The sequence below is a fragment of the Entelurus aequoreus genome, linkage group LG02, assembly GCF_033978785.1.
Source record: "Entelurus aequoreus isolate RoL-2023_Sb linkage group LG02, RoL_Eaeq_v1.1, whole genome shotgun sequence".
NCBI classification, from domain to species: Eukaryota; Metazoa; Chordata; class Actinopteri; order Syngnathiformes; family Syngnathidae; genus Entelurus; species Entelurus aequoreus.
The window spans coordinates 40594185-40610774 of record NC_084732.1 but is presented as its reverse complement, the minus strand read 5'-3'; the positions used below and the strand labels follow the sequence as shown (position 1 = coordinate 40610774).

The following is a 16590-nucleotide window of genomic DNA, read 5'->3' as shown; positions in this document are numbered from 1 at the left end:
TGACAGTAACATTACAGCATTCTGTCTGGTTCTGATTATAATACTTCTCAGTTTCATAGCGACCACCGATTGCCCAGAATGTCCACTAGTAATCTGACACAACGGTTTTAGGAAAATACAGAATTTGGTTTTAAAGGGGAACACAAATTAAACCTCATGGAGACTACTAAGGAGCAACACGTGCCAGAGTTTGTTTGGGAATGTTCCTCTCCAATCTGTGCAGAGAGTGTTTATGGACTTCCATAAAATCAGCAGCTGACTTCAAGGTCCTCTATACAGGACTGGTTTCCGTGTGTCGCCTTGTCATTCTTGGCTGACTGCAACTTGAATTTTCAAAGGTTCTCCAAACAGAAGTGTCCCAGAGGATTAAAGCTAAACTCTCTCTTCCTTGAAAAATACAGCTCAGTAAAAACAAAACGAGCTATTAAGTTATGTGTCCGACAGGCTGCTTTACTTTCATTTATGCATTAAGTTCTCCAGTCAAAAAAGCTCCAACAACTCAATAACCTCTTAAATTGAAACTAAAGCTCAAATCTCACTAAAACCTGTATTCAACAATATGTATTGTCTTTTTGAAAGGCCCTACCTCTGCTTTGTGCTGCCTCTCTGTATCTTGGCCTGGTTTCTCCTCCATGTCTGCCAGCTTCAGTTTCAGGTAGGACACTTCCCCCATGAGACTCAGCTTCTGTTTCTCCAGTGACGTCCTTTGCACTAGTTCCTGTCGTAGAGCAAACACGTGAGAAGGAGGCCTGAGCAAAACAAACACAGAACGCTCACACACAACACGGCGCAATGACGACTTAAAGGTGACATTAAGTATGAGGCACAGCCAGCTACAAGGTCTGTATTAGCGGGCTGTTCGGACAAACCCACTGGTTTCAGCGGCTAAATATACACAACCCATGACCACTATTTATAATGCCTATTCCACAGCTCACTCTAAGTACACAGTAGGGTGCGAGGGGAGAGAAAGAGGGCAGGGGTACAAGGGACAAAAACATCCTGAGAAAGAGCGGCAAAACAAGTTAAACTAAGAAGTTAATGAAGCTGTTAGTTTGAACGTATGCCAATCAAACTCAATCCTGAGAGCACACAGAAATAAATAATGTTACAATAATTTAGCTCTTTCCAGGCAGGTGTTGAATCCCTCAAAGTGCACAAAAAAACCCAAAAGCTTTGGAAAAAATCCAGGCTTCTTTTTCATGGAAAATATTACAGCTCCAAAGTAAGTCCAAAGCTCCATAATGACCACGTCGCAAGCAATCCTGGCCCTTTGATACGCTGTGCCCATACAGCGCTGCACAGCGTATTTAACCACGAAATGTCAGACTCACCCAAGGCCACTTGTATCATTAGGTTCATGTTGAAGAGAGGAGTATTTGTATAAGTTACAATTTATTCAGCATATTACCTGGCTCATCCTACTTTAACGTCTGCCTGCTGCAGAGCAAAGTGTTTCCCGCATGGTAGCAAACGGTTCCCAGGCTCATGTAGATTTAAATGTCATATATCCTTTTCCATATAGTGCTTTTATGGAGTTCAAGTCAAGAGCAAATAACTGCAAGTGGAGTATTTTTTTCTCTTTGAGAAGCACAACCCCTACCCTATGTCCCGCCCATCTCTCCACCTTTTTCAGCTTTTCCTCCCTTTCTTAAGCCATTCGTCAGCCTTTCCTTTCTTTCCAATCTCCCGTGTCTTTGTATGAGAGAGTCAGAGGGCATGCACAGACTTATTTGTGTTCAAAGGTTACAGGGGTGTGGCTCACGCAGCTCTAATCACCTGCCCAGACAGACCAGTCGGGCCCAGCTGAAACCAGGCAAAGACCCCGAGACACTGTCCTGGAATGAGTCTGGGCATCCTAAATATTTGGGTTGCCGAGGTGATCTACAGCTAGGAATGTTTTCCCAGGGAGTAAAACGTATTAGCAAAGATTGAATCTGCAGGAGGAAGCTATTTTGACTAGAGCAAAGTCCTCTTATAGCTCCCTCATTAGAATGTTCATATAACAACCTCTCTTATGTTAAAAGTCTTAAGTTTGAACCAGTAGCAGATGAGCTCAGTTCTTGTACCTGTTGCAGCATCTCCTCTGTGGCATTGAGTTTGAATCGATGCTTCACCACTGAACTCTGCAGGTCGCTGATTTTTACTTCCTGAGCCTCTACCTTGTTTGTCAGCACACCAACCTAAGGAAATAAAGCACCGGAACAGTGGAACCACAAATGAGAATTTGAGCAAGAGGTTTTGCAAAAAAATGCCTCTAAAACCTCTGATCACCGACCATCCATCAACCGCAAGCATCAAATTATTAAAATAGGGCATGAGGACGAGGACCAGTAGCAACAAAAAATAAGGAAACAAAAAATGTCAAATAATCTGACAATGTTGTCAAAGATACATGCTTATGCTTATGTGTGCTATGGCTATGAGTTTTTACACATGCGCAGAATGAGATACACAAATTTGCAAATAATTTTGCTACAATAATACTTCCATAATTAATCATCATTAAAATTTAGTTCATGGTGTGAACTACTAAGATATGAATAATACATGTTAAATAGAGTGTACAAACTATTAAGTTCCATGTAGTAATAGTGGGAGTGTTATGGGTGATCTACTGAGACTGTGTGTACCTTTTATAACAAGTGCCAAAGTGGTACAAACCGTCCTATTAAAATAAGGATTTTGTGTGGACTACGCGGCTGTCACCATGGAGACACTCATTTCATTCCGCAGTAATGTTGACATGCTCCTACCTATGGCATTTTGTTTTGAAACATGCAGCAGACTACTGTACCATGTGCCACTTTTTTATGGGCATTTTAAAAGCTGTCCTGCAGTGTGATCTCTAACAGAACCCATTTGTTAGTGCACTAAAGGTGCGGTCTGGGAGATGCCGGCCATAACTAATGAATGATCCAGATGCAAGCAAATGCATATTGCAGTAAATAATATATTTCCTACAGAAATGTTTAAGCCTCGATAAATCACAGGGGAGCGCAAAATTATTATATTTGCATCTCCTCCTATTGTGGGCGTTTCTGCACATTCACCAAGACAGACAGGCTAGATCAGGGGTGTCCAAACTTTTTCCAATGAGGGCCGTACACGGAAAAATTTAAGCATGCAGGGGCCATTTTGATATTATTCATTTTCAAACCTTAACAAAATATATGGATTTTTTTTTTAACCTTTAGGGCTCCCGGGGACTATAAAGGGTCTCAGTCATTAAACTGTTAAAAATAAGTCAAATTATTATTATTTTTTTTAATTTAACGCTTACAGTAAATCTCTATATCAACTTGAGGTTGATATTAAGTAAAAAAAAAGGTTTTCTGTCAAAGACAACTTTGTTTTTTATAGTAAAACTGAAATATGCAGTATTTAGTAAATTAGAACCTTTAAAGATCAATAATGCAGGACACCATTGATTTTAAGTCTTTAATATTTTTGAGTAATCCCATGCAGTGAAAAGTTAAATAAAATCCTACTAAATATATTTGGGATCCAAAAGGTCCCCCACTCATAGTGATACATTTGTATTAGTTTTTTTTTACTTTTAACACTTAAATTACGAGATCAACTTCAGATATATCTGTCGATTTTACGTTTGAACTATTATTTTGTTTGTTTTATGCTCTTTTGTCAAATAAAACTTGGCAAAAAAAAGAAAAATAAACAAAGACAAAAGAAAAAAAACAGCCTGCATGGCAGCTTTGTGTCATCATAGCAATTTTTTCTTGTTAGATTTCACCTCATTCCACTTTTTTTAAATGTTTTTTTAAATTTTTGCAATATTATACATTTTGCAATTTTTGCAGAATGTGTGGCGGTCCGGTAAACAATTAGCTGCGGGCCTCAAATGGCCCCCGAGCCGCACTTTGGACCCCCCTGGGCTAGATGGATTGCGCTTTCTATTTTTTTCATTTAAGAGATGCAAGCTTTTGTGTACACGCGTAGTAGATCAGCGGTAGGTGTGCTATCAAGTTTGCATGTGTTTTAATACACGCAAACCTTTAACCTTAAGTGTTGGCTCAGTGTAAGAGAAACTTACTTTTAGATTTCCGTGACAGCTACACATTATTTACAATAGAAGGGGATTCAGACGGCCCCATTTGTCGCGGTTTACCAGACAATTGAAACGCGGCGAATTGTGGGGTTGCACGATCCACTTTAGCCCGCCAGATGACAGTACAGTGTTGAATAGCTTAAAATGTGTTTAGTGGCAATTTCAACTGTGGCCACAGCGTCAGTTGCTATGTAGAGTGGCACTTTCTATCATGTTCAGCAGACTGCATTGCAAAATGAGAGATCCACCCAGGAATGGGGCAATATGAATCCCTTCCCTACTGCACTGTAAAATACCTGCATACAGGTTGTTAAAAACATGTTTTAAAATAATATATTTCTATTATTTGCCACAGTTTTAATATAATAAATTGTTCAACTTTAGAAGTTCCACTGTGGCATGCATGTGTTGCATAATTGTTTTTTGTTTAAAATATTACAATAATGTTCTACATGCATCATGTTTCACATTACTGCGAGTCAACTAATCCTGTGAATGTGCATATTATTTGTTGAAATGTCAACCTCTTCATTATACTTAATGACATGTTGTGCCTTAGTGCAAGCGGCCTGTGCATTGTTAGAATGGTTTATGTAAGCTGATTGTAACTCGGCAAAGAAGCTATTAAGGGCACTTAAGAACAACATGCGAGTTACAGCACAGGCTGTACCAGTCAATTGGAGTAGATTTCCCAGAGGAATGTTTTATGTGAGAACTAAGTAAACAAACAGGGCAGTTGTATTCACACATACAGTTCCTTTTCCGGTGTTCTAGCCTTAACCTGTCTGTGGTATGCACTTATTCAGCCATTCCTAAAAGTTCACCTTACACTCTGCACAAACACGTTAGTGTTTTAACAGCACTTAACCTACAGTGGCGCTTTATTTCAGCTACTTGAACCATGAATCAGACACACAATTGTTACGCAACATTGATAGAAAAACATTGTGAGCTAACTTTGCACTTTTACCTGGTTTGTCTCAACTCTTGTTCAGGGTTAATTGGACTTTCCAAAAAAAAAAGTCATTTTAAACAAAATATACAGTAAAAAGCGGTCATACCTGCAGAATGAGAGATTCTTTGTCTCCCTCCAGACGTGATAAACGCTCCTGGTAGGACTCACTGTTGTCTGAAGACTGGTGGTTTACCTTTGAAATATGCAGGTCAACTATTGAGTTCAGAAAGTGCACTGCTCACACAGAACAGTTCTACAGATAGGTCAGATCTGGTTTTCTTTCAAAAAAGAAAACATTCCAGCAATTTGCAGTTAAAATGGACTTGGAGAGTTTCTCAGTGTTTCCGCCCATAAGAGGTTTACTGCTACTAATCCTGTATTCAAACTTTATGAAACATTTGATTTCATCTTATTAGGGGAGTTGGAAGCCTCAGAGTTTCCTGTGTATTTAGGGCTATTTTGGAACGATCAGTGTGCAAGAGAAGTATGATCCCTGGCCGATGAGCCAAGTTTTTTCAGAAAGCTTCACAAAACCACACTTTTGGAAACATTATGTAGACGAGCCTCCAGCCTCAACCAAACGTCCCTAGTGGTTTGAAATAATTGTATTAAAAAAAGGTCTCCAAGAGGCATTTGACTGGGCAGTAGGTAGGTATTTTCTGAAAAGCCTTTTGTGGTCAAAAACTATAAATTCCCATATGAATCAATCCAACATGGATTATTTTGTTAGGTATGTGTCTATAGTTGTTATATTGTTGTGTACTTAAAAGTCTGAGTCCTCTCAGATCTTGTTTGATCATTCAAAACCTACTAATTGAAACCAAAACAACCAGGGTCCTTAATTGCCTCTGGGTCAAAAACGTTGTTTTGAACAACCGTGGCTGTAGGAAACATTCTAGTGTAGTTTTCGTTTAAACCACACATGGCAGTACTGAAGCTGCTTGTTACACTTGTTTTTTGCCATGATATATCAGCGGTATTAATGATGACTGAAAAGTTTGTTCCTTATTGCTGTTTAGTTCAACTCTGCTTAGCTATATATGTTGTACAAAATATACCATGGTCAAAGGAGAGCTACATTTCATGTTCACTTCATCAAGCACTCCAAATCGTTGTGAAAATTGTTCAAATTCAGATTTACATCAACATTTTTTTGGTCCGATACACCTCTAAATGTGCACAAAACAAGGCTGAAGCAACTGGAACCAGTGAGGGCGACAAAATGGAAAACTGATGATGATTAGTGGTGTTTACGTTCTTATATAAAGTTCTTACTGACACCACAGTTAAATGTTAAAAAGAAGATGAACGCATATCTGGTGCCTTCAGCAGTTTAAATTTAAAGTAAGCTTGAAAGTTAAAGTTCAAGAAATTATTTTCATTTGTTCCTTTAATATGAAGTCCTGTATATCATTACCAAATTTGCAGAAAGTTACATTCAGTATGTTTTAGTAGAAAATATGTGTGATTAAGGCCTGGCGATTGATAGGGGACCATTTTTTTTAGTGAAAAAGGGCATGTAAAAATTAATCAATGACAGGAAGCTTCATATAAAATTTTACTGGTAACATATTCATAACCATTTCCTGCTCCATCACTGATAATAATATAAAAGCCCATTTTCCCTTAAAATTGGCTTAAAACACTTAATTGTGGTCTTGTAAAGATTTTAGTTAATACACCTTCTAATCATCATTTTGAATCCAATTTGTATCCTTTGTATGATGTTGCCCCCGTTGTTTTAATTGAATTGTTGTTTTACTTCACCTATGTTTTGCAAAGTGCTTTGTGATTTTATCTGTGAAAAGCGCTTTATAAATAAAATGTACTTACTTACTTACCATGTAATGTGTATTGGAGTAAATTCTGCATAAAATTTGCTCCACAGTCACATTTGTAACCTACTGTGTGCATATGTCTGCAAGATGTTTGTGCAGGTGTTCCCAGATTGCAAATGAAACCCGCCTCACTCGCTCCAAAAGTATTTGTATAATGTACACTGTTAAATAAATATCTTAAATGTCATTACCGCTGTTTGTTACAGACAGTCACACAGATAGAATTCTTAAACATTATACTGCATATATTCACCCGGTCACCAAATTAGGTACACCTTCCCACTCTGGATCAATAAAGAGCTTACAGCTAGTGATGGGATCGGCAGTTCTTTTGACTGTACTGAATCACTAGAATCAGTTCCTTAAATTGATTCGTTCAAAAAATGTGTTCACCGAATCACCCCCCCCCCCAAAAAAAAATTGGGGGGGGGCGTGCGTAGTACAGACAGTACAGTGCAGACATTCGCGCACTGCGTAGGGACTCGCGTTAATCTAACAACAACAACAGTTGCAGTAGAAGGGATAATAATAATAATAATAATAATATGAATCAGAATTGATCCCCAAGGAGAATTTTTTTACAATAACTGTGTAAATAATAGCCTATGTATGTGTACATACATTAGTTATTTTTATTTTAAATCTTCTCAAAACAGCCTGCTTACACTTTACCCCCTGCCCCTTCTTTCTGTCTCCTCTACTAGTCTACTCTCATTTTGTTTTCATGTGGCTTGTTTTCATGGGATCGGCAGTTCTTTGGACTGTACGAATCACTAGAATCAGTGACTGACAACGCCACACTGTGGCCGCAGTACAGTACATGTACCGAATCACTTCTGCAGTTCTTTTGACAGTACGAATCACTAGAATCAGTGACTGACAACGCCACACTGTGGCCGCAATTCAGTACGTGTACCGAATCACTTCTGCAGCAGCAGTACAGTTTAATTGCAAATCAGCATTATTATAATGATGATGATAGCTACTAAACAACAACAACAGTTGCAGTAGAATGGATAATAATAATAATAATACTATGAATCAGAATTGATCCCCAAGGAGAAATTTATTTGTGTTACAATAACTGTTTAAATAATAGCCTATGTATGTGTACATACATTAGTTATTATTTTTATTTTAAATCTTCTCAAAACAGCCTGCCCTACACGTTACCCTCCGCCTCTCCCCCTCGCGTCGCTGCTGCTCAGCCTGCACGGATTTTCTTTAACTTTATGTGTTGAGATAATGGGGATGTGTGTTTGTTTTCATGTGGCTTGAGTCAACATTAGCCGTTAGCTTGGAGAATGAATGGAGAACGGATGCCAATGGCATGAAACATATCCCCGCGACGGGGGGAGAATCACTCGCGGCATTGGGGCAAGCAGAGCAGAGAGCGAGAGCGTTGTCGTTCACTGAGTGATTCATGTCGTTAATCCGCGGTGAACGAATCGTTCGCTCAGTCCCTCCCCCCGCCCTCTCATTGGCTGCGTCGTTCGCCGACGTCGAGGGTTCAGTGAGTCACAGAATGCGCCAGTTCCACTCATACCGGCATGGTCGCGGCGGAGCTCAACTGAACTGAAAAAGGAACAAATCAGTTCATGAAGTGATTCGGTTCAGTACGTTCACTCAAAAGATTCGTTCTTTCGAACGAATCGTTCGCGAACGACACAACACTACTTACAGCAGCATTCATGTCACTGCACGTCGCACATTAGTGTAATCGTGCGCATGCCGAAAATAGATGAAAATAATAATTTATCCTAGCTTTTGTGTTTCCTCAAACTCAGCTGGCCTCATACAGAGATCACCCACATCTGACTGACTTAATTTCTAAATTAGTATGTCCATCTCGCTGTGACGTCACAATGTAGCCAGACTGCAAACCACCACAGTAAGAGGCATCCAAAACTACAAGCTCACGCCCAAGTGCATGAACTGTATGATTTGATGCTTTGGAATGTTTGACTTGAATATCCAACATTTAACAACATTTATAAGTCAGAGTCCCCTTTAATTGAGATACTGTGCACTGCTCTGTGAGGCAGATATAATGGGTTTGATCCCTGGTGGGACTTGTTATTGTTGTCTAGAAGGTTTGCTAGTTCATATTTTAATTATTTTAATTTGCTATTTTGCTCTAAAAAAATTAAATATTTTGCAATTGCTTTCTCGTAAACTTGTTTTAGTCCAAATAAGCAATTTCATATTATAATCGAATTATTATAATTACATTCAAATTTGAATCAAATAGTATAAACATTCTCCAAATAGAATTCTGCTTAGGGTTGTGCTCTAAATGAAACAAAATGTGCGCACAAGGTCATCCTGACAGTTGTTTATTTTTGTAACCAAATGGACGCAGCTGGCTGACTAATGAGCGTCGAATGGCGTCATGTGTTTGACTTAATACCGTGCGTGTTTATGTTTTGAGTGGCAGGAAGTGATCTAAGCTCACTTGCACATCCGGTCATCTTTCCAACACTCATTGTTTCGTAATTGACATATGTTTAAAATAAAACAGTCTTGCATCAGCTTCTCTCGACTAAGAACAACAATTCATCACTACATCTTGTAATAAAATACAAGTTTCTCTCATTGTAGGGACAAAAAAATAAATAGAAAGAAGAGCAGGTTTCTATGCAAAAGTAGCCCAAGAGGTTGTCATGCATGTGGATGTCGTCCTACCTTTTTAAGCCAAGCAAAGTGTTTGTAGAAGTCAATGTCATTCTCCATTGTGCAGGCCCATTGTTTCAGCCCTACTTCTTAATGCTGGGTACAATTGACGTGTAATGCTGCATGGAGCCAGGAGTATAACAGAGTCCAGTGTCAACAGGGATAAATCCTAGCACTTCTGGACTGGTCTCGCAGACCATCCACGCTGCAGTTGTTGACAGTGTCGAGAGGCCCTGTGTGGTTTGTGAGTCCAGGCAGACTTTTTCGAGCCGAGCTGAATAACTCAAATGATGCCAAGCTTGACTCCCTTTTTTCTTCTTCTACCTCTTTTCTCTTTCTCAACACCACTCCAATATGCACAGAAAGTCCAATTTGGCCACGCTCATCTTCCTCTGTGCTTCCTGCGGTCCCTCCGCTGCTCTCTGCCACTGAGGCTGAAGTACCTCCTTGGTCTTAAAAAACTACAGGGGCTCGGGGGGAGCTCCCTGCTGCACATGCTCCTCAGATGTGGTGTCGAGCAAAGGGGATCGTAAAAGATGAGGGGGAGGAGGAAGCTGCGGGAGTGTAGAGTTCATAGCAATTCAAAGCAGAAGACATGCAACTGCTGCAGGAAATGAAGGCAAAAGAAATGTAGATATTAGGAAGAAGAGATGTTAGGGGGGGGCTGCTACTGCTTGTATTTGAACAGGAACTCTGGTTCTCATTAGAGCCATCGCTCACCTAACTCCCTCAGGACACGCTGGTCCAGATGTTGATGATCAGAACCCAAAGTATAAAACACAAAGACTCCAGTTGTAGTCTATGCTGAATGTTCTTACAGTCTTGTTCTAGTGTGTGTGAACACTCACCTCGCCTTCTTGCAGCCGCGTCTGTATGGCCAGCGCATGTTTCTCATGTTCTTTATCACACCCCTCCACCCCCACGATGTCAGTCAGCTCCGGTGCCTTTGAAGTGGACTCGACTCGTGATGTCGTTTTTTGGTGCTGGGACTTGCAGTCTTGAACCTCTAATGGCTGCTGACCACTAAGGAGCTTTTCTCCACTTTTACCTGAAGAGAGAACACATTTTTTTTTCTGCATTAACATCTTAAGGCCCAAGCTGTTTGTTTACATGATTTTTTTATTTCTCTTTGCTATTTGGGCTTATTGGACCCTAATTAGAATAAAAAGTAAAAATCCTCTTTTTAAATGATGTACTTATTAGTCCATAAGTAACAAACGTGTACTTCATGTGTAGTGACATGCTAATTTTTATTTCTACACTTTTTTTTCCAAATTCCATTGTATGTTATACTATTCTGACACCACCAGATAGCATAAGTGTCCATATGTCGGCATAAGACCCCAATTCAGTAGTGTACACAATTTTGGAAATAAGAGCTAAAAAGTGCTGTCCACACATGTGGCCACTAAGGCCTTTAGAGGTTAATGCTGGTTCACTGCGGTCTATCTACAAACGTAATTAGATGCATTTCTTCCTTTACAAAGATAATGATACTTACAGCTTGGATTGACACTGCCATGTATTCATTTAAAATGTTTATTGTTCTGATGATATTTTGCAGTAGTGTAGAGCTGCGCCACATAATGATGAACAGATAGAGTCATCCACACATGTCAACAGTAATGTCATATGACTTAATTTGATCTTTAAGTAACATTTATTTATTTGCGTATAACTGCATTACATACACTACTAAAAGTTCAATCTAAGCAAGGTTAAATATATGAAATCTGAAAATAAGTATTTTTCAACAAGCTCTTGCATTTTCTTACCAGGCACATTTTGTGTTAGACCAGTTTGCTTATCTTCAGTAATATGCAAACTCTGAGGTATAACTGTAAAAAATAATTTGCCTCCAGAGCGTTATGGCGAAAAGCCATCGTTTCAGATTATTTCTTTTTTGTGTTGTGTTACCTTTATTTCAGAGATGTATTCTTAATAGTAGGTTATAATAACATTTTGGTTATCATAGAAAGGCAAATACTATTAGCGATGCAGCACAGATGTACACCACTGTAATTGTCACGACCTGCAAAGTGCAGGTAAGAGTCCTCTTTATTAAGGACAAGAACAAATGTGCAGTAAGGAAGTGCACAAAGGGAAAACAGGCTTTTAAAAAAGCACAGCAAAGTAAAACAAACGATCCTGCCAACGCTCGGACCTGAGGAGTTGTCAGGACTTGATTCTTGGGGTTTGCTTCTCCGGAAGGCAAAGGAAAATTGGCGCGGGCAAGGCGTGAATTTAAATACATGATTTATTTTTTAACACTAATAAACTACAAAAAAAGGAAGCAAACAAGAGGCGCGCACAAAGGCGGAAATACAAACTTGACTAAGAAACAAAAGACATGCACGTGGGCACAAAGACTATGAACAAAGAAACAAAAACACTAACTGTGGTCTTAATAAACAAAACTTACTTGGTATGAGAAAAAACTTGAAAAAGAGCAGCATGGATCATCAGAGTGGCAGGAGTGTTAATGTGTGAGGACGCCAGGACGAACAACAGAAACAGACAGATTTAAATAGTGACGTGATCAGTGAAAACAGGTGCGTGACTCGAAACGTGAAACAGGTGCGTGACAAGACAGGTGAAAACTAATGGGTGACCATGGAAACCAAACCAAACAAGGAAGTGCAACCAGGAACTAAAAAGACTCCAAAAAACAAACACATGGCCAAACAAAAACATGAACAGACATGACAGGAGTGGTGCTAAATGGAGGCAAACAGGAAGTAGAGCGAAAAATAAAAGCATACTACATAACAGTACAAAATACAATTTAATTTGTGTTTGGCAATGAAAAAATAGGAATAATAAAAATGATAAATTACCATCGTTATTATGATTATTGTTATTTTAATATCTTAGCGGAGTTAATAATATAATTATTATTATTATTATTTGTATTGTTATTTAATTATTATTTCTAATGTAAACATATGTATGACAATGAAGTAATGCCATTATTATTACTATTAATATTACTATGTAGTGAATCTCTTCTCTTCTGAGTAGTAGTTTCTGGCTCTGCCTTTTGGAGTCACTGCTGCACAACTGTGCAGCATAAGTGGATGTAAATAGCATCACATGAAGTCCACTTTTACTTCACGCACCCTCAAATTATAGGTTTAATTTACACGTTGCTATAATAACAAAGCTTGGGCAGAAAGTGACGCCGCAGCTTCGATCCTAAAATTAAGGATGAGACTTTTGCCATTTGACCCTTTGTGACCTTACAGATAAGCTGTTATCAGGCATGTTAGGGCCTCAGCAGTGTGCGAATGGATGGAGTGTTGCCTCTATTAATAGAAATGTGCATTCTGACCCTCGCAGGTTCAAACTAACAGCCTGCAATGCTGAAAATGTATCACCTCTTCGTCAAAGTAGGGTAAAGGGGCCAACTATGCATGTTGGTGCAAAGAAATAGGTACATCTCAACAAGATCTGTGTAAACAATCCTGACTTTATAGGGATAATATTGCTAACTTTAATTTAATGTGTTTATTATTGTGATCATAGTATGCATTGGTGTGGAACTGCGCTATATTATACGGGGAGATGTTTCTAGTATTTCAATCCCCTTATTAGTTATCACACCAGAACTCTTTATGAACATATGAGGTCATTAGACTGTGGTTTAGTGTATCATGGCATCAGTTAGCGCACATTTTTAATCCAATTTAGCAAAATGGCTTAATGAGTGTGATCAGGTAGGAAAAAGACATCTTACCTGCAATAATGTCATCCATTTGCTCCAAGGCAGCCTCCAACTTGTGGCTGGCATTTGACGCCATGGCAACCAGTTGCCTATGAAAGTAGCGCCGCTAGATCCTCATTTCGGGGCCTCTAATCGTCAGATCTTGTCTTCTCATGAGACAACTTGACTTGGATCTCACTCTGAGCTCCAAAAGCTGTCCAGACATCTGACTAACCTCCCACTTGAAATAACACCCTGACTCGCACTTGGGGCTTTAAACACTCCTCTCATTTTGTGGCCAGCACTTTATTACAATTGTCGGTGCTCTTATCCGAATGTCGTATTTAGAATGTATTTCATTTTCATTGGTGTTGATTAATGCATATGAGAAACCGCATTATATAAGCTGTGCACAATGTCATGGCAAGAGCAGCTGACTCAGTGGTCGTTCGCATAACTTCTTCCTCGATAATCTGTCCAAATTTAGGGAACTATTCTTAGGTTTATCATTTCATTATATGAAAAAGAGCTTCCATACAAATGTACATCTGAGTTGAAATAGAGCAGGGGTCTCCAACTAGTAGCTAGTCATCTGATTTTGAGTAGCTCACCAAATGGTGAAATAATATTTGCTTAAACTCTCAGTATTTTAATACCTGTTCCATGCAGACATGATGCTTTATTTATTGACAAATTACCACAAAATAACATAAAGACAAAGACCGCACTGATTGGGTGACGGTAAATAAAGTATAATTTAAAGTAATTTAGTGGAGGAAGAAAATTCATATGGCCCCATTTGTTTACCTGACACATGAAACGTGATGAATCAGAGGGGGGTGTGGGGTGGCATGTTGGGGTGCACGATCCACTTTAGCCGCCAGACGGCAGTGGTGTGGTGAATATCTTAAAATGTTTTGTAGCAATTCCATCTTTGATCACAGCGTCAGTTGCTATGTAGAGTGGCACTTTCTATCATTTTCAGCAGACTGCATTGCAAAATGATTAACCCCCTACTTGCCTCGCATGCAAGATCCATCCAGGAACTAATCCCTTTCCCTAAAGTAAAACTTTTTTTTTTTTTTAAAGTAGTTCAAATCATGATTAAAACACCTGCATTAGAAAAAAAATGCTGTATAAATACGAAACAGTTGAACAAAAAATTGTTAGGATCCGCTGCTCGGATCACAGTTTGTTTACTTCTTAGTGTCACGTGTGTTTTCAGCACCTTGTGTTTGTCTCTGTTGCCATGACAGCAGATTGTGCTCACCTGCCTCTGGTTAGCGTTTGGGATGCGCACCTGTTGCCTGAGCGCTAATCAGAGGGCTATTTAGTCTTTGCCCTGGCCTCACTCGGCCTGGCTTGCGAATTTGCTTATATGCAACAGTTAACGACAACTTCGATTCCCGCTAGCTTTCACGCTATGCCATTTTTGCTTACTAGCTTCCACACTAGTACCTTTGTTTTTGTTTTCCGGGCTATGAGCACGTTTTTGTTGTTCCTATCTGATTTATTTGCTTAAATAAATACTTGTCCTACCTGCACGCTGTGTCCGAAGCCATCTGCATCCCTGGGAGAACGACCACGCACCACGATGCGACCAGGTCGTTACAGTAGCAAGCCAGCAAGAAAAGGTTCTCCCGCAGCGAGCACGATGGAGGAGATGGACGAAGGTACGTGGATGGTGTTGCGAGCGATGGAGGCGGAGACTCTCCGCTATTCCTCCTCGGAGCGCGAGGACCTGTTATGGGGTCCTAACGGAAAGCTGGTCCCAATCCACTCCGTTTGGCCCGAGGACATTGCCACACCTCCGCAGTACCGGACGCGTCAGCGAAGACGGAAGCCGCCCAAGAGGTCTTCACTTTGCTGCCAAGACGCGCCACTCCCTCAGACTCCTCCACAGGTACACAGCAAGCTACATTCAGCCCAAGCTTCCCCTCCTCATACACTGATACGAGACGACTCGCTTTGCACAGATAGAAAAGTACAACTTCAGCACAATTGGTAATAACTATAGCAACGGCCTTTAAGTATAAGAGTTGTGTGATAACTTACACATAATTATTCTAACAAACAGTCAGGAAGTCATCCTCGGTAAATGATGAATTCATGAGGGTCAGGCGATTACTTTTGGTCCATTTCAGCTGTAAATAACTATATATAAATAATACATGTTTAATAAAAAAGGGTTTATCTCACACCGACAACACAAACACATCGGCTTTAGCGTTAGCTTGTAAGCATTAGCATTCTGCTAATAACTACATAAATGGAGTGTCACTGATTACTTTTACAACATTAGATAAGGTAGATAGTTAATATTTGATGCGATACCTTCATTCTACTCATGTGCTGCATTTATTTCACATTTATCCAACAAGGTCAGAGTAGTAAACAGCTGAGGTCGTCGCTTCACGTCCGGCTTCCTACTCCTCCGCAATTACATTTAAAAGAGTCCATCTACTTCTCGTAGCATCGCGTAACAAAATTAAGTCTGTAAAAAAAATAAACAACGATAAACTGCATATAGTTTAAAGACTCAGGCTGAGTAAAAAAATGGTTCCACTGATTAGCATTCTTTAGCGCAAAGATGCCCCACAATAGTTTCTGCATTTCGAAAGCTCCTTTTGTTCTTCTTTCTCTCCGTTGTCAAGTTTGTTGTAATAGAAATACACAAGAAATAAAAAATAAACAAGTCTCCGTGTGTCGTGGGTTTGAAAGAGATGTTTTAGGAACGCCCCCAACTGTGTTCAATCAATTAGCATTGCACAGCACAGCCCGCCTATGAAAAAATTCCTAGCTGCTTGAAAAGTTCCACCTAGCTAGGAGGAACTCCCAAAGGTTCCTGAAGAACTAAATATATTACAGGTGAAACTTTATTTACCTGGGTGGAAAAGGGCCTATTGAGTGACCAGCATTAAATGTAACCAAGGCAGTTGGTATGTTTATTACGGGGCGGATTTACCATTAAGCATTTTTGATACATTTCCATTTTCCATGGAAAATGGAAATGTATCATAAATCCATTTCCATTTCCATTTTTGTTTTGATTTCATTCATTAAAGGCCTACTGAAACCCACTACGACCGACCACGCAGTCTGATAGTTTATATATCAATGATGAAATCTTAACATTGCAACACATGCCAATACGGCCGGGTTAACTTATAAAGTGCAATTTTAAATTTCCCGCGAAACTTACGGTTGAAAACGTCAATGTATGATGACGTTTGCGCGTGACTTCAATGGTTGAAACGGAAGTATTCGGACACCATTGTATCCAATACAATAAGCTCTGTTTTCATCACAAAATTCCACAGTATTCTGGACATCTGTGTTGGTGAATCTTTTG

At 39.5% G+C, this 16590-nt stretch overlaps 1 protein-coding gene across 5 annotated transcripts in view; it reads right to left on the bottom strand.

The window, feature by feature from the left end:
* The window catches only part of ppfibp2a (PPFIA binding protein 2a), a 52813-nt gene extending 39392 nt beyond the window's left edge, over positions 1-13421 (bottom strand). Inside the window, exons 1-5 of one of the 5 annotated variants that reach the window (XM_062026792.1) lie at positions 13272-13421; positions 10384-10583; positions 5131-5217; positions 2070-2183; positions 587-718 (exon numbers count right to left, since the gene is read on the bottom strand). In XM_062026792.1, coding sequence (XP_061882776.1) covers positions 587-718; positions 2070-2183; positions 5131-5217; positions 10384-10583; positions 13272-13335 — 597 coding nt within the window. In that variant the 5' untranslated portion in view covers positions 13336-13421. Of the gene's footprint in view, positions 1-586; positions 719-1112; positions 1256-1411; positions 1565-2069; positions 2184-5130; positions 5218-9547; positions 10020-10383; positions 10584-11957; positions 12028-13271 lie in introns of those variants that run through there. The other 4 variants (XM_062026801.1, XM_062026810.1, XM_062026818.1 and 1 more) reach the window with 4 other exon arrangements.
* Positions 13422-16590: the final 3169 nt, after the last annotated feature.